We start from the raw sequence: 18,976 nt of genomic DNA on the forward strand, positions 1-18,976 counted from the left end.
GTAACAAACTGCACCCCCCCCCAACCTCCATTCCCAAACATGCTGCAACCCCCACCACCTCCCCCACCCCTCCCCTCATTCCCAAACACGCTGCAGCACACCCTCCCCCCTCCTTCCCCCAATCCTCCATTTCCAAACAAGATGCAGCCACTCTCCATTTCCAAACATGCTGCACCCCCCCCACCCTCCTTCCCCACCCCTCCCCTCCATTCCCAAATACACAGCAGAGTTAGCATTTCTTCAGGCAAACGGGTTCTCCGATTTTAAGATGGAGGTCTCGATGTCAAGGCAGCCCCCCTTGCCATTCAAGTGTTCTGTGTTGCTGTCGATGCTGTAGCAGCCCTGGACATCGGTGATGGACGAGGCTGTGTATGAGGCGGACCGCATGGCATCCGAGTGGGTCAAGGTGCTCCCGAACTGCATACGGTACTGTTTCCAATGTCTCCTCAGAACGCCTTGCACCTGCCAAGACACAATGTGGACCATTTGATTCAGAACACAGAATATACATGAATACAATTAGCAATGAATTACTTTCATGAATGACTAAGAATGAATTAACCCTAATTGCAAGACCATCCATGTATCGTCATACAGTATTTGCCTCGCCATCTTCCAGTCATTTACAAGGACTATATTGACCCTTGTCCTCTCCATGTGTTTTGTGAAGCATGGCTGTCAAAGGAGGTAAAGGGCCAAGCAAACCAAATCCATACCCAAATTACTACTTTGGAACAAAACCCTCTCTAGCACTGCTGATACCACTCTGTGGACGGTCCCTTGACTGTCTCTGGATGCCTGCCAATGCTTTCATGATCTCTAGTCTGGGAGAATCCACTCCTGAGGCTCACACGCTCCTATGCAATGCTCTGGAGGGTCAACGTCCCAAGATACATCCCCAGGTCAACTCCCGGGGAGGGTATGCAAAGAGGAAGTGTCCTAACCTCGGCTTATACACACAGGGGGCTGAGGACAAGGAGGTACAGGGGAGGAGAGAATTGCAAAATTCCTGAAACAGTCCTGGAAAATTCCCAGTGAATAGGCTGGCAAGGGAATCATCCAGCCTAGAATTCATTATCTGGGATTTCACAAAACCTGATGGACATGATTGTGGGTGAGAAACATACCTCTCCGTTGAAGAAGCAGAAGATGGTGGCCACCAGCAGCCCCTGAAAAAAAAAGTGTTGCCCAGTCAGGTGATAAATGCATCATCATTTCCCGTGGAGAATGTCTCAAGTTCTCTAACAGCAAAAAACTGTTGAGGCATGGGGCAGAATGCTGATTTTCACACTTTCATGCATTTTGGCAGCAGGTCTTTCGAGGAGCATGTAAAACAAGTGTGAGAGACAGAGAGAGAGAGAGAGAGAGAAGGAGAGACAGAGAGAGAGAGAGAGAGAGAGAGAGAGAGAGAGAGAGAGAGGGGGAGAGAGAGAGAGAGAAAGACAGAGACAGCGAGAGACAGAGACAGACAGAGACAGAGCGTGACAGAGAGAGACAGAGACAGACAGAGACAGAGCGTGACAGAGCGTGACAGAGAGAGAGAGAGAGACAAAGACGTTGTGTTGTATGATTTATTGAGCTGAATCAGCCTGGCCCCAGAACGCTCCAACTGCACCTCCCCATCATGAGCTGCAGTATTCAACCCTCCCCTCCCAGACAGTGACTTATGTTTTCCTTCCTGCCAGTCTTCCACAGGCCATGGGATAAAGATGCAGGAGCTGAAAGGAGTCGACCTGGTCATCATAAATACTCACAACCCAATAATAGGGAACACAGTGAGAGACAGTGGCTTTAGATGAATGTGTTTGATGTGCTTATAGACAGTAACTCTGGACAAGAACATCTGCCAAATGACTACGGACAACACACACATCCAATGCCATCAGAACGTATTCACACCCCTTGACTTCTTCCACTTTTTGTTATGTTACATCCTGAATGAAAAGTGAAATGCATTAAGTCAATAGATATTCAACCCGTTTGTTATAGAAAGCCTAAATAAATTCAGGAGTAAAAATGTGCCTAACAAGTTAACATGATTTTTGATTGACTATCTCATCTTTCAACTACACACATACAATTATCTGAAAGTTCCATCAGTCGAGCAGTGAATTTCAAACACAGATTCAACCACAATAACCATGGAGGTTTTCCAAAGAAGGGCACCTCTTGGTAGATGAGTCAAAATAAAAAAGCAGACAATGAATATCCCTTTGAGCATGGTGAAGTTATTAATTACACATTGGAGGTTGTATCGATACAACCAGTCACTACAAAGATACAGGCATCCTTCCTAACTCAGTTGCCGGAGAGGAAGGAAACAGCTCAGGGATTTCACAATGAGGTCAATGATGACTTTAAAAAGTTACAGCATTTAATGGCTGTAAGGAAACTGAGGATGGATCAACAACATTGTAGTTACTCCACAATACAAACAGAGTGAAAATAAGGAAGCCTGTACATAATACAATTATTACAAAACATGCATCCTGTTTGTAATAAGGCAGTAAACTAAAACTGCAAAAACTGTGGCATAGGAATGAACGAACCGGCCTAGCCCGTACCATGAAAAACAGCCCCAGACCATTATTACTCTTCCACCAAACTTTACAGTTGGCACTATGCATTGGGGCAGGTTGCGTTCTCCTGGTATCCACCAAACCCAGATTCGTCCGTTGGACTGTCAGATGGTGAAACGTGATTGATCACTCCAGAGAACGCGTTTCCACTGCTCCAGAGTCCAATGCTTCACACAACTCCAGCCGAAGCTTGGCATTGCACACGGTGACCTTAGGCTTGTTTGCGGCTGCTCGGCCATGGAAACTCATTTCATGAAGCTCCCAACGAACATTTATTGTGCTGACATTGTTTCCCGTGGCAGTTTGGAACTCGGTAGTGAGTGTTACAACCGAGGGCAGATGATTCTTACACGCTACGCGCTTAAGCACTTGGTGGTCCCGTTCTGTGAGCTTGTGTGGCCTACCACGTCACGGCTGAGCCGTTGTTGCTCCTAGATGTATCCATTTCACAATAACAGTACTTACAGTTGACCGGGGCAGCTCTAGCAGGGAAGTTATTTGAAGAACTGATTTGTTTTAAAGGTGGCATCCTATAACGGTGCCACAATGAGTCACTGAGCTCTACAGTAAGGCCATTCTACTGCCAATGTTTGTCTATGGAGATTGCATGGTTGTGTGCTCGATTTTAAATACCTGTCAGCAACGGGTGTGGCTGAAATAGCTGAATCCACTAATTTGAAAGGATGGCCATATACCTTTGTATATATAGTGTATATATTTAATCACTTTTGAATTCAGGCTGTAACAACAACATGTGGAATAAGTCAAGAGGTATGAATACTTTCTGAAGGCAATTTACAAGATGGCGTAGCAGTCGGACTTGTGTTTTGTCTTGTCCCGTCCTGTCTGGTGTAAATATAGTGTAAATATTGTTTTCCTCGTTTTTTTTTTTTTCTGCATATATTTCGTACATATTTTAATCTCACTTTCCAACTACAGGCTGAATATACTCTCCTGCAACCCGCATCACCCAATGTGGTACGGATCTGCTTTTTCTATACTTTAGAACCGGAACCCTCATCAGAAGCTAGCCAGCTAACTAGCTACTAGCTAGTAGCTAGCCACTGCTAGCGGTCTTCAAAGCTAACTAGGACACCAGCGCGACATCAACCCAGAGCATATCAGACTGCTTTTTCTCTACCACATCTCCGGATTCCTACCGCAAGCTCTGAACCTTTACACCGGATCATCGCAACTAGCTAGCTGCAATCCGAGTGGCTACTCCTGGCTAACGTCTCTGTCCCAGAGCAAGCACCAGTTAGCCTTGAGCTAGCTTCGAGCTAAGCCCATCTCCCGACTAGCCGAAGAGGTCCAACAATACCTATTTTGCCAATTGGCCTGGACCCTCTACTGCCGACACGGAGCCCCGCCGATCCATCACGACTGGTCCGCCGACATAATCGTCCGAGGTGGTTTCAACAGGCTTTTCCGCTGCGACATCGCCAAAGATCCATCTGCTGGCCAAGGCCCGCGATCTTTCTGAATCGCTGTGTCTCCAGCTCACCTAGTGTACTAGAGCACCTGTAGCATACTCCTGGGCTACAATTACCCGGGCCCACGACCGGTCTGTCGATGTCACCGCATGAAGAGGAATAAACAGACTCACCCCATCGCGACGTCCCCCAAAGGTTAACTCTCTAGCCCTCGCTATCTCCCTGCTTGCTAATTCGGCCTGCTAACGGCTAGCTTGTCAAGCTCCGGTCCGCTAACTGCTACCTTGTCTAGCCCGGGCCTACGAACTGTTAGCTTGTTAGCACAGGCCTGCTAACCGTCTGAACCACCGCGTCCCAATCACTCTCTGACCCCATTTACTTTCTATCTCTTTTTGATTTTTAATTTGTTTATACCTTCCGGAAACCTGCCTCACCCAATGTGATACGGAATCGCTATTACTTTTAATTTTAATTTTATTTTTATGACACACTCAAGAACCTCCAGACGCTAACCAGCTAACTAGCTACAAGCTATTTAGTCATTGTTAGTTTTTTAAAAACCTGGATAACACTTGCCAGCCCAGCTTCCCTGCCCATCCACCGCTGCCCCCTGGACACTGATCTCTTGGCTACATAGCTGACGCACGCTGGACTGTCCATTAATCACGGTACTCCATTCTGCTTGTTTGTTTTACCTGTCGGCCCCGTTGCCTAGTCAACGCCATTTTACCTGCTGTTTGTTGTGCTAGCGGATTAGCCTCGCCTACTGTTTTTAGCTAGCTTTCCAAATTCAACACCTGTGATTACTGTATGCCTCGCTGTATGTCTCTCTCAGATGTCAATATGCCTTGTATACTGTTGTTCAGGTTAGTTATCATTGTTTTAGTTCACAATGGAGCCCCTAGATCCACTCTGCATACCCCTGTTACCTCCTTTGTCCCACCTCCCACACATGCGGTGACCTCACCCATTACAACCAGCATGTCCAGAGATACAACCTCTCTCATCATCACCCAGTGCCTGGGCTTACCTCCGCTGTACCCGCACCCCACCATACCCCTGTCTGCGCATTATGCCCTGAATATATTCTACCATGCCCAGAAACCTGCTCCTCTTATCCTCTGCCCCCAACGCTCTAGGCGACCAGTTTTGATAGCCTTTAGCCGCACCCTCATACTACTCCTTCTCTGTTCCGCGGGTGATGTGGAGGTAAACCCAGGCCCTGCATGTCCCCAGGTACCCTCATTTGTTGACTTCTGTGATCGAAAAAGCCTTGGTTTTATGCATGTCAACATCAGAAGCCTCCTCCCTAAGTTTGTTTTACTCACTGCTTTAGCACACTCTGCTAACCCTGATGTCCTTGCCGTGTCTGAATCCTGGCTCAGGAAGGCCACCAAAAATTCAGAGATTTCCATACCCAACTATAACATCTTCCGTCAAGATAGAACTGCCAAAGGGGGCGGAGTTGCAGTCTACTGCAGAGATAGCCTGCAAAGTAATGTCATACTTTCCAGGTCCATACCCAAACAGTTCGAACTACTAATTTTGAAAATTACTCTCTCCAGAAATAAGTCTCTCACTGTTGCCGCCTGCTACCGACCACCCTCAGCTCCCAGCTGTGCCCTGGACACCATTTGTGAATTGATCGCCCCCCATCTAGCTTCAGAGTTTGTTCTGTTAGGTGACCTAAACTGGGATATGCTTAACACCCAGGCAGTCCTACAATGTAAGCTAGATGCCCTCAATCTCACTCAAATCATCAAGGAACCCACCAGGTACAACCCTAACTCTGTAAACAAGGGCACCCTCATAGACGTCATCCTGACCAACTGGCCCTCCAAATACACCTCCGCTGTCTTCAACCAGGATCTCAGCGATCACTGCCTCATTGCCTGTATCCGCCACGGAGCCGCAGTCAAACGACCACCCCTCATCACTGTCAAACGCTCCCTAAAACACTTCTGTGAGCAGGCCTTTCTAATCGACCTGGCCCGGGTATCCTGGAAGGACATTGACCTCATCCCGTCAGTTGAGGATGCCTGGTCATTCTTTAAAAGTAACTTCCTCACCATTTTAGATAAGCATGCTCCGTTCAAAAATGCAGAACCAAGAACAGATACAGCCCTTGGTTCACTCCAGACCTGACTGCCCTCGACCAGCACAAAAACATCCTGTGGCGAACTGCAATAGCATCGAATAGCCCCCGTGATATGCAACTGTTCAGGGAAGTCAGGAACCAATACACGCAGTCAGTCAGGAAAGCTAAGGCCAGCTTCTTCAGGCAGAAGTTTGCATCCTGTAGCTCCAACTCCAAAAAGTTCTGGGACACTGTGAAGTCCATGGAGAACAAGAGCACCTCCTCCCAGCTGCCCACTGCACTGAGGCTAGGTAACACGGTCTCCACCGATAAATCCATGATTATCGAAAACTTCAATAAGCACTTCTCAACGGCTGGCCATGCCTTCCGCCTGGCTACTCCAACATCGGCCAACAGCTCCACCCCCCCCGCAGCTCCTCGCCCAAGCCTCTCCAGGTTCTCCTTTACCCAAATCCAGATAGCAGATGTTCTGAAAGAGCTGCAAAACCTGGACCCGTACAAATCAGCTGGGCTTGACAATCTGGACCCTCTATTTCTGAAACTATCTGCCGCCATTGTCGCAACCCCTATTACCAGCCTGTTCAACCTCTCTTTCATATCGTCTGAGATCCCCAAGGATTGGAAAGCTGCCGCAGTCATCCCCCTCTTCAAAGGGGGAGACACCCTGGACCCAAACTGCTATAGACCTATATCCATCCTGCCCTGCCTATCTAAGGTCTTCGAAAGCCAAGTCAACAAACAGGTCACTGACCATCTCGAATCCCACCGTACCTTCTCCGCTGTGCAATCTGGTTTCCGAGCCGGTCACGGGTGCACCTCAGCCACACTCAAGGTACTAAACGATATCATAACCGCCATCGATAAAAGACAGTACTGTGCAGCCGTCTTCATCGACCTCGCCAAGGCTTTCGACTCTGTCAATCACCATATTCTTATCGGCAGACTCAATAGCCTCGGTTTTTCGGATGACTGCCTTGCCTGGTTCACCAATTACATTGCAGACAGAGTTCAGTGTGTCAAATCGGAGGGCATGCTGTCCGGTCCTCTGGCAGTCTCTATGGGGGTGCCACAGGGTTCAATTCTCGGGCCGACTCTTTTCTCTGTATATATCAATGATGTTGCTCTTGCTGCGGGCGATTCCCTGATCCACCTCTACGCAGACGACACCATTCTATATACTTTCGGCCCGTCATTGGACACTGTGCTATCTAACCTCCAAACGAGCTTCAATGCCATACAGCACTCCTTCCGTGGCCTCCAACTGCTCTTAAACGCGAGTAAAACCAAATGCATGCTTTTCAACCGATCGCTGCCTGCACCCGCATGCCCGACTAGCATCACCACCCTGGATGGTTCCGACCTTGAATATGTGGACATCTATAAGTACCTAGGTGTCTGGCTAGACTGCAAACTCTCCTTCCAGACTCACATCAAACATCTCCAATCGAAAATCAAATCAAGAGTCGGCTTTCTATTCCGCAACAAAGCCTCCTTCACTCACGCCGCCAAGCTTACCCTAGTAAAACTGACTATCCTACCGATCCTCGACTTCGGCGATGTCATCTACAAAATGGCTTCCAACACTCTACTCAGCAAACTGGATGCAGTCTATCACAGTGCCATCCGTTTTGTCACCAAAGCACCTTATACCACCCACCACTGCGACTTGTATGCTCTAGTCGGCTGGCCCTCGCTACATATTCGTCGCCAGACCCACTGGCTCCAGGTCATCTACAAGTCCATGCTAGGTAAAGCTCCGCCTTATCTCAGTTCACTGGTCACGATGGCAACACCCATCCGTAGCACGCGCTCCAGCAGGTGTATCTCACTGATCATCCCTAAAGCCAACACCTCATTTGGCCGCCTTTCGTTCCAGTACTCTGCTGCCTGTGACTGGAACGAACTGCAAAAATCGCTGAAGTTGGAGACTTTTATCTCCCTCACCAACTTCAAACATCAGCTATCCGAGCAGCTAACCGATCGCTGCAGCTGTACATAGTCTATTGGTAAATAGCCCACCCATTTTCACCTACCTCATTCCCATACTGTTTTTATACTGTTTTTTTATTTATTTACTTTTCTGCTCTTTTGCACACCAATATCTCTACCTGTACATGACCATCTGATCATTTATCACTCCAGTGTTAATCTGCAAAATTTTATTATTCGCCTACCTCCTCATGCCTTTTGCACACATTGTATATAGACTGCCCATTTTTTTTTCTACTGTGTTATTGACTTGTTAATTGTTTACTCCATGTGTAACTCTGTGTTGTCTGTTCACACTGCTATGCTTTATCTTGGCCAGGTCGCAGTTGCAAATGAGAACTTGTTCTCAACTAGCCTACCTGGTTAAATAAAGGTGAAAAAAAAAAAAAAAAAAAAAAATAGAAATTCATTCTAACCTCGGTTGGAAAGATGGAAGATATATTACTGTAGGCCTAGAAATGTATAATTTCACTGAGCTGGGGTAACTAGCGGAGAATGGATAGTCTTACCTGATAATGCATTAAGATGTGCATGATGTAGTCGTAGATCTCAGAGGAAACTCGTTCCTCTGGTTTGTAGGGCAACAGGACGTACTGGATGCCCAGGAGAGGTACAAGAATCAGGGTGGCGCGCACGGCCTTCATGTAGAGGCTGGACTCAGCCTGGTTGGTCACCTTCAACTTGGTGATCAGGACACGCACAATGTTCAACAGGAAGAACAAGTTCACCTTGAAAGAGAAGGAGAGAGAAAACTGACAAATTAGTCCGAATAATATTAGCAGTCTAGAGGACATGCTTATCCAAAGGACCCGCTATCACCATACAGGAAAAATATAAGAAATACTGTTCAGGACTGTTAGCAACAGTGTGTTCACTTCTTGATGTTGGAAAATTGTGAATTCTTAAGTTTCTGATGTCGAGAGTGGATTCACATAATCACCATTACAATTCTCGTCTTGACCAAACAAGGAGAAAACATAAAATCAAATCAAATGTATTTTTTAAGCCATTTTTACATTAGCAGATGTGCTTTCACAGAAACCCAGCTTTAAACCCTGAACAGAAACCAATGCAGATGTAGAAGCACTGTGACTAGGAAAAACTCCATACAAAGTCAGGAATCTAGGATGAAACCTAGAGAGGAACCAGGCTCTGAAGGGTGGCCAGTCCTCTTTTGGATGTGCTGAGTAGAGATTATAAGAGTACATGGAAATTATTAACCTCTAGTGACTCCCCATCCCGCGTGTGGGAGCGTGTATCATCAACTGACACTAATTAGCATAACGCAACAAACATAAATATTCCTAGACAATATTACTATTCATGAAAATCACAAGTGAAATATATTGAGACACAGCTTAGCCTTTTGTTAATCACCCTGTCATCTCAGATTTTCAAAATATGCTTTACAGCCAAAGCTAGACAAACATTTGTGTAAGTTTATCGATAGCCTAGCATAGCATTTTGTCCAGCAAGCAGCAGGTAACTTGGTCACGGAAATCAGAAAAGCAATCAAATTAAATCGTTTACCTTTGATGAGCTTCGGATATTTTCACTCACGACACGCCCAGTTAGATAGCCAATGTTCCTTTTTTCCAAAAATATTATTTTTGTAGGCGAAATAGCTCCGTTTGTTCTTCATGTTTGGCTGAGAAATCGCCCGGAAATTGCAGTCACGAAAACGCCAAAAAATATTCCAAATTAGCTCCATAATATCGACAGAAACATGTCAAACGTTGTTTATAATCAATCCTCAAGGTGTTTTTCAAATATCTATTTGATAATATATCCACCGGGACAATTGGTTTTTCAGACCGATTGGAATAATGCCTACCTCTGTATTTTACATGAGAATCATTCTGGGAGCCATCAGGTGACCAGTTGTGCAATGTAGCCACTTACGGCTATTCTTCAACATAAATGCGTAAAACTACGTCACAATGCTGTAGACACCTTGGGGAATACGGAGAAAAAGTAATCTGGTTGATAGCCCATTCACTGCTCAATAGGGACGCATTGGAACGCAGAGTTTTCAAAAGAAGAGTCACATCCGGATTGGGTTTTTCTCAGGCTTTCGCCTGCAATATCAGTTCTGTTATACTCACAGACAATATTTTTACAGTTTTGGAAACTTTAGAGTGTTTTCTATCCTAAGCTGCCAATTATATGCATATTCTAGCATCTTCTCCTGAAAAAATATCCCATTTACTATGGGAACGTTATTTTTCCAAAAATGAAAATACTGCCCCCTAGTCACAAAAGGTTTTAAGGCCAGAGAGAGAGAGAGAGAGAGGGACAGCAGGTGTGGTAGAGAGAGAGAGAGAGAGAGAGAGAGAGAGAGAGAGAGAGAAGAGAGAGAGAGAGACAGACGAAAACAGCAGGTCCGGGGCAAGGTAGCACGTCCGGTGAACAGGTCAGTGTTCCATAGCTGCAGGCAGAACAGTTGAAACTGGAGTAGCAGCACGACAAGGTAGCACATTTTATGCAGAAGTCCTCAAAATAAAGAAACATCAGCACATCTGATAAGACAATGCAGCTGTGTACCAGATTGGACCCTCAGATAATAATTGCAAAGCACAGGAGGATGCTTGATTTGCCGGTTTACTTTGAAGGGTGACCAGTGACATGTTGTTCTGCCAAATGACTCATGGACGGGTCAGTCCACAGAGGGACCAGCCGTTGAGGCCAAACTGCAGGTAAATTAAAGGGATAGTTATGTGAAATTATTTACGTAGATATTACTTGGCCAATTTAACAAAACTAAACTGTGAATTTCAGTCTCTCCTTGTCCATAGGCTGCTTTCAAGGTAAGGAAATTAAATATGTAATTTCACTGAACTATCCCTTTAAAATTAAAACAAACATTCTGGTACACTGCACCCCCCTTTTTATCCAAGATTGCACTCAACAGTCGCCAGAATATAGTTTTTTAATTTGCATGAACCTAACTGTATTACAGACTTACCAACAGAGCAGCGCAGATGGGCCCATGGATTATGTAGAGGAGTGAAGTGTTGGAGCTTATCCAACAACTGTAGGAGGGAGAATCAGGCATTCAGGAGAATCAGGCATTCAGCAGAATCATGCATTCAGGGTCTGCTACTTTTATTGTTGAAATTCGATTTAAAAGGAGATGCTTACAGGAAACATATGAATGAGAAATGTAATTGAAAGCACTAGAAGGCAATCGATATCAGGGTAGGGAATACTGGTAGCTGTCATAGAAACTAATGACAGGAAATAGGCATTATGCTGTATGAATAGCTTGTAGTTTTAAGGAATGATCAATTCAATGAAAACAATTAAGGGAAAAAGCGATGAAAGTAACTCACTTGTCATTGTAGTAGTAACTGCGAGCGATCGCATGTATAGATGCTGGAATTAGAGGAAAGCCTGAAAAACAACAACAGACATCCTTTGTTAGTGACAAACAATGCTACTTCCATGAAATAACATCACACTTCATATCCTATAAGGGATATGACGTTGTCCCCAAAATCTACCCCACCCTTGGAGATAGTACCACATCCCCCAAAAACCTACCCCAGCCGAGGAGATAGTACCACATCCCCCAAAAACCTACCCCAGCCGAGGAGATAGTACCACATCCCCCAAAAACCTACCCCAGCCGAGGAGATAGTACCACATCCCCCAAAAACCTACCCCAGCCGAGGAGATAGTACCACATCCCCCAAAAACCTACCCCAGCCGAGGAGATAGTACCACATCCCCCAAAAACCTACCCCAGCCGAGGAGATAGTACCACATCCCCCAAAAACCTACCCCAACCGAGGAGATAGTACCACATCCCCCAAAAACCTACCCCAACCGAGGAGATCCCAAAAACCTACCCCAGCCGAGGAGATAGTACCACATCAAGTGCTGTTTCTCAGCGAACACGGCAACAACGATGAGGGTGTGCAGGTATATCCCTTCGCATAGCATCCAGAAGTAGTTGCAGCCAAACAGATAAAGATGGATGAACACGGACACTTTACAGCTTGTCTAGAAAAAAGAACACGGGGTGAAATTAAGGGCTGGCCTCACGATATACGACATCATCACCATATTTAGGTGCCGATACCATATCTATTGCGATTCTCAAGATTCTATATGTATCGCGATTCGATACTGTGACTTTATTGTGATTTGATATTCCTAACATATTGCTCATAAAGTCTGCCGCAGAGAGACAAGCGAAAGCATGAGAAAATGAGTTTTGATCAGTCATGGAAATAAAAGTGCTGAAAACACGCTGGCTTATGATTTAAAAAGAAGATGGAGAACAAGCTATAGTATAAAAAATAGCAGAGTTTTGACACAGGTACAGCTGACTGGCGCTAGCTGTCGCTACCTAGCTAACGCAAAAATAAGTACTATCAATTTGGATCCACGTCATGTAGTTTTTCTGGGCTAAATATCTATAAATTAATATCTATAAATTAATATCTATAAATGCAGCAGTAAATTAGCAGTGTGTGTCCTACCGTTACACTGGTGTGTGGCTGTATGATATACATTACATAGTATAATATAGATATACAATTATTTATATTTATATACAAACGCATGTTATCTACCACCCACACACCTACCTACCACCCACCCACCCATCCATCCATCCATCCACCCATCCATCCATCCATCCATCCATCCATCCATCCATCCATCCATCCATCCATCCATCCATCCATCCATCCATCCATCCATCCATCCATCCATCCATCCATCCATCCATCCATCCATCCATCCATCCATCCAACCATCCATCCATCCATCCATCCACCCATCCCGCCAACGATCCATCCATCCACCCATCCAACCATCCATCCATCCATCCATCCACCCATCCATCCAACCATCCAACCATCCATCCATCCATCCATCCATCCATCCACCCATCCCTCCAACGATCCATAAACTCACAGGGTTTCTTTGTACCAGTTCCTGGTTATTCGCCACAGCGGTCAACCAGATGATGGTGATGACCGAGTTCAAAACAAAGGAGAAGAAGAGGTTTTTGTGGAGAGTGACCCTTTGGCAACTTAAACTCCTACACGAAAGGAGAAAAGGAGTAGACGTTGTCATTGTGGAGATAAAAACAGAAACACAAGGTGAAAAGTTATTTGTACCAGCTATCTGTGAATAAAAACAGACCGAGGAACAACGTCTTTGAGTATTTAGTTATTTATGTTGTTTATACTCACTTGAAATTGAAAAATATTCCCAGGGAAATGAATAGGGATATCAGTGACAAGCCGTGGCCAATGAGAGCCAAGTAGAATAAATTCATGGCAGTCTGGAAGAGAGTAGACACGATAAGCCTCATATTATCCTAGCATGTCTTAGCCTGGCTAACACCCTCACTACATAATGCACTCAATAATCAATATAAAATGCCCTTGTTAGTTATAGTCAAAGAGCCCTGATAATCACAGAGCAGAGAGCTCAAAGCCTTAGCCAAATACCATCTCCACATGTTTTTGTGTTCTTTATGTCCATTCAAAACAGCAATCGGCAAGTTTCTCTAGGAGGGCAAAATAACATTCCTCACATGCAGCAAGCAACTGTTTTTGAATTACTAGAACATCCATTTGATATTCTTTTGACTTTGTACTGTAAAATCTTGTGTAATTGAGAAGATGAATAAAAATATTTCAGACAGTGACGTACCATCCTGCCTTCTTTAGTGTGCTCGTTGCATCGCGTGTAGTTAGTCCACGTTCGGTTGCTGTCGGGATGCAGAAACCAGTGTCCGTTTTCACTGCAGATTTTTGTCACCATTTCTGTAGAGCATTACATCAAAATGTTGGAGATGAAACTCTAACCACATCAGATACAGGCTTCAAAATGCAGAGATCTGAAGTTCATCTTCAAAACAGGTATTTTTTCAGAAAATGTCATCTTTCCTCGCAGTAATATAATTTGCAAGTGCTTTTAAAGCAACATAGTTTCTGAAGCCTCTGCGACTTAGTTTCTGAAGCCTCTGGGACTTGAATTAAATAAAAAGTAAATGGAAAAAGAAAAAAGAAAGGCATTTGATAAAAAAGGATAGGACTACCCCTCAAAATGACCAAACTAGCCCGGAAGGAGGAGGGATTGCTGTGTCTGCCTCAAACCCAGTGTTTCTCAATGTTGATCCTGGAGGATCCACTGTATGTTGTATTGCACTACCAATGATATCACCCCATTAGACTAGGGCTGTAGAACTCCAGTCCTGGAGAGCTACATGATGTGCAGGCTTTTATTCCAGCCCAGCACTAATACACCAGATGAAACTGGTCGTTGTCCCGACTGATGACTATGATTAGGATTATTTGAAAAAGATGTGTTAGTGCTGGGCTAGAACAAAACCCTGTGGTTTATTTATATCTGCTTGGTTCGAGGGAACCAACTGGAACACCTTGAATCTGCTATTTTAGAATTATTCCAAGACAGAACATATCACGTGAAATAGCTGGAATTATTCAAAGTTACATTTTCTACATTTAATTCAGCAGTTTTTATGGGAGTTGCAGGTTGAAATGAAAACCTGCATAAAAGGTGGGTCCCCACTCCCCAGGAACTTTAGCCCATGTCGGTGGGCACATGGTGGGCCTTCGAGGGGCTCACCTGAGGGGTCAAAGTCCTGGAAGTAGTCAGGGCAGTGCTGCTCTGAAGTGAAGCCTGCCTCTGTGTCGTCCCAGCACAGCCATCCATCCCAGGTCCGGTTACACACTGGCCCTGCAGCATAGAAACCATCAGAGTTCAAATGAAGCACGTGTTCACATAAAGCAGGAGCACTGAGAGGTCACTGAGAGGTCACTGACACTGTCTGCTACAAGAATCAACAGGTCATGTCAATCAATACGCAGTTGAAATCAATATGTGATATAAGTAAAAATGTTGTTTGTTGACATCACACTCAGTAGTTTTTAGAGACACCTGCTGATATATTGTGTTGCTAATGCTAACGTCTTCATTTATTCTTTCATACAAATCAAGTTAAATACATTACGATTCTGCCAATGCTCCTAATTGTATGGTGGAAATGAGACATTACATTGGATAACCCAGATATTGAAATATCCCACATCCCATATCATTGTTTCCTGACTCTGTCTTCCATCAACCATAACATCAATTTTAGGGGGAAAAAATGAATGGGAAAGGAATATTTTAAAGAAATATCAGCCAGGATCTGTTTCTACCACTGCCTCTCTCACTGTGTTAAATATCAGCCAGGATCTGTTTCTATCACTGCCTCTCTCACTATGTTAAATATCAGCCAGGATCTGTTTCTACCACTGCCTCTCTCACTGTGTTAAATATCAGCCAGGATCTGTTTCTACCTCTGCCTCTCTCACTATGTTAAATATCAGCCAGGATGTGTTTCTACCACTGCCTCCCTCACTGTGTTAAATATCAGCCAGGATCTGTTTCTACCACTGCCTCTCTCATTGTGTTAAATATCAGCCAGGATCTGTTTCTACCTCTGCCTCTCTCACTATGTTAAATATCAGCCAGGATCTGTTTCTACCACTGCCTCACTCACTGTGTTAAATATCAGCCAGGATCTGATTCTACCACTGCCTCTCTCACTATGTTAAATATCAGCCAGGATCTGTTTCTACCACTGCCTCTCTCACTGTGTTAAATATCAGCCAGGATCTGTTTCTACCACTGCCTCTCTCACTATGTTAAATATCAGCCAGGATCTGTTTCTACCACTGCCTCTCTCATTGTGTTAAATATCAGCCAGGATCTGTTTCTACCACTGCCTCTCTCACTATGTTAAATATCAGCCAGGATATGTTTCTACCACTGCCTCTCTCACTATGTTAAATATCAGCCAGGATGTGTTTCTACCACTGCCTCCCTCACTGTGTTAAATATCAGCCAGGATCTGTTTCTACCACTGCCTCTCTCACTATGTTAAATATCAGCCAGGATCTGTTTCTACCACTGCCTCTCTCACTGTGTTAAATATCAGCCAGGATCTGTTTCTACCACTGCCTCTCTCATTGTGTTAAATATCAGCCAGGATCTGTTTCTACCACTGCCTCTCTCATTGTGTTAAATATCAGCCAGGATCTGTTTCTACCACTGCCTCTCTCATTGTGTTAAATATCAGCCAGGATCTGTTTCTACCACTGCCTCTCTCACTGTGTTAAATATCAGCCAGGATCTGTTTCTACCACTGCCTCTCTCATTGTGTTAAATATCAGCCAGGATCTGTTTCTACCTCTGCCTTTCTCACTATGTACTTTGTATCTCTTTCATCAGGTAGTCAGGTGTTTCAGACTTTGTTTTTGACAACAGGGGTGGGATGTGTGTTTTAAAGCTTTGGATTGAAATTGACAATCCCCTGGCATGTGTTGACAATAATGCTTGACATAACTGAAGAGCTAGAAGTTGTTTTTGAAGGGGAAAGTTATTTTGGAAAACATTTCCCTGACAAAGATTGGTAACTCTACTGACGGAGATGTGTCCTACCTCCTTACCTTGGCAACCACCCACACAAACACATTATTAAATACTGTACATATTGTAACACAATGGTTAAAAGCATTATTTGGCTAACGAGTGGCACAGCGGTCTAAGGCACTGCATCTCAGTGCTTGAAGCATCACTACAGACCCTGTGAATTCAGGCTGTATCACAACCGGCTGTGATTGGGAGTCCCGTAGGGCGCCGCACAACTGGCTCAGTATCGTCCGGGTTTGGCCGGTTTAGGCCGTCATTGTAAATAAGAATTTGTCCTTAAGTGGCTTGCCTAGTTTAATTTAAAAATAATAATATATATATATATATATATATATATATATATATATATATATATATATATATATAAGAAAGGTAGTAAATGCACTTTTCCAAATATCTCCAAATGTTTTGGTTCGATAAGTCAGATAAATCAGGATTATGTTTAGAGTCTATAAAAAGCTGTGGCATTACACCTGTAGCGTTCCCCAAACATTAAGTATGACCGAACACAACTAACACTTTACGTCTGTTCTGTCAGATGCTCCCTCTCTCTCCCGAAGCCTCCTGCTGCTCCCCCTCCTCACTACTCCGTACCTCTCCTCATGCACTTTACAACCACCACTCTCAGACAGACACCCTAGAGCCACACCTTACTGTGTGATAGGATTTCTAAATAGCCAAGACGCCAAGCGAACACCTCCTAGCTGATTGGCGGTGTGACTGCAATGCTAATCAGACACAACGCTAGTGGATTACCATCCAAATGAGAGGCTTACAGCACCTTGTGTAAATTACACTACAGCAGCACTGATATATTGGCATTCCTCTCAGTCCCTCAGTCCCTCAGGCTGGCTTAAGATGTACTGTCTCCTCACCTGCCGACTGGTTAATGTTAATGGTCTGGATACTAATAGACTGGTGGGATTATCACACTTTAGTCATTGAAACAAAACAGATGATTTTCTTCTTCTTCTCCCCATAAAAGAGCTCCTTGTTGGACATCAGGTGCTCAACTCGAGGGCTTATGCAACATGAACCGATCCCACTTAGTATTCAAACTCATGCACTCAGTAATCAAGTTATCGTACCTAATGGGCTGAAGATGTAGCCAATAACCATTAATTTTTTGGCGTTAGGCAAATATTTTGCCTGAAAGCAGGTAATATCTGTTGTTTTTTTTACCTATTTTGTTGTGGTCGTTATCCTTCATGATTTTCTGGTAGCACTCGAACTGGGCTGTCACAATCTTGTTCCTGGTGAGTCCTATATCGTGGTAGACATTCAGCTGTAGGTGCTGCTGGGTACTGTTCACCTCTGGGCTAGCCGCAACTAAGATCTGCAAGGAGAACCCATAACATCACATACCATACCATAACACATAGCATCACATCACATACATTAACACATAGCATCACATACCATCCATAACACATAGCATCACATCACATACCATACCATAACACATAGCATAACATCACATACCATACCATAACACATAGCATCACATCACATACATTAACACATAGCATCACATACCATCCATAACACATAGCATCACATCACATACCATAACACATAGCATCACATCACATACATTAACACATAGCATCACATACCATCCATAACACATAGCATCACATCACATACCATCCATAACACATAGCATCACATCACATACCATCCATAACACATAGCATCACATCACATACCATAACACATAGCATCACATCACATACCATACCATAACACATAGCATCACATCACATACCATACCATAACACATAGCATCACATCACATACCATACCATAACACATAGCATCACATACCATACCATAACACATAGCATCACACCATACCATAACACATAGCATCACATACACCATACATCATCACATAACCATAACATAGCATCACATACCATACCATAACACATAGCATCACATACCATATAACACATCATCACATACCATACCATAACACATAGCATCACATACCATACCATAACACATAGCATCACATAACCATACCATAACACATAGCATCACATACCATACCATAACACATAGCATCACATCACATACCATACCATAACACATAGCATCACATACCATACCATAACACATAGCATCACATACCATACCATAACACATAGCATCACATACCATACCATAACACATAGCATCACATCACATACATTAACACATAGCATCACATACCATCCATAACACATAGCATCACATCACATACCATAACACATAGCATCACATACCATCCATAACACATAGCATCACATACCATACCATAACACATAGCATCACATACCATCCATAACACATAGCATCACATCACATACCATACCATAACACATAGCATCACATCACATACCATACCATAACACATAGCATCACAT

At 44.1% G+C, this 18,976-nt stretch overlaps 1 protein-coding gene across 1 annotated transcript in view; it reads right to left on the minus strand.

The window, feature by feature from the left end:
* Positions 1 to 207: 207 nt before the first annotated feature.
* Positions 208 to 18,976, minus strand: part of LOC115113424 (calcitonin gene-related peptide type 1 receptor-like) — a 45,512-nt gene continuing 26,743 nt past the window's right edge. Inside the window, exons 3-13 of the mRNA XM_029641039.2 lie at positions 17,748 to 17,901; positions 14,712 to 14,822; positions 13,773 to 13,885; positions 13,307 to 13,398; positions 13,026 to 13,152; positions 11,951 to 12,104; positions 11,432 to 11,492; positions 11,065 to 11,131; positions 8,609 to 8,827; positions 1,128 to 1,169; positions 208 to 462 (exon numbers count right to left, since the gene is read on the minus strand). Coding sequence (XP_029496899.1) covers positions 241 to 462; positions 1,128 to 1,169; positions 8,609 to 8,827; positions 11,065 to 11,131; positions 11,432 to 11,492; positions 11,951 to 12,104; positions 13,026 to 13,152; positions 13,307 to 13,398; positions 13,773 to 13,885; positions 14,712 to 14,822; positions 17,748 to 17,901 — 1,362 coding nt within the window. The 3' untranslated portion in view covers positions 208 to 240. The remainder of the gene's footprint in view (positions 463 to 1,127; positions 1,170 to 8,608; positions 8,828 to 11,064; positions 11,132 to 11,431; positions 11,493 to 11,950; positions 12,105 to 13,025; positions 13,153 to 13,306; positions 13,399 to 13,772; positions 13,886 to 14,711; positions 14,823 to 17,747; positions 17,902 to 18,976) is intronic.

The sequence above is a fragment of the Oncorhynchus nerka genome, linkage group LG3, assembly GCF_034236695.1.
Source record: "Oncorhynchus nerka isolate Pitt River linkage group LG3, Oner_Uvic_2.0, whole genome shotgun sequence".
Lineage (NCBI taxonomy): Eukaryota > Metazoa > Chordata > Actinopteri > Salmoniformes > Salmonidae > Oncorhynchus > Oncorhynchus nerka.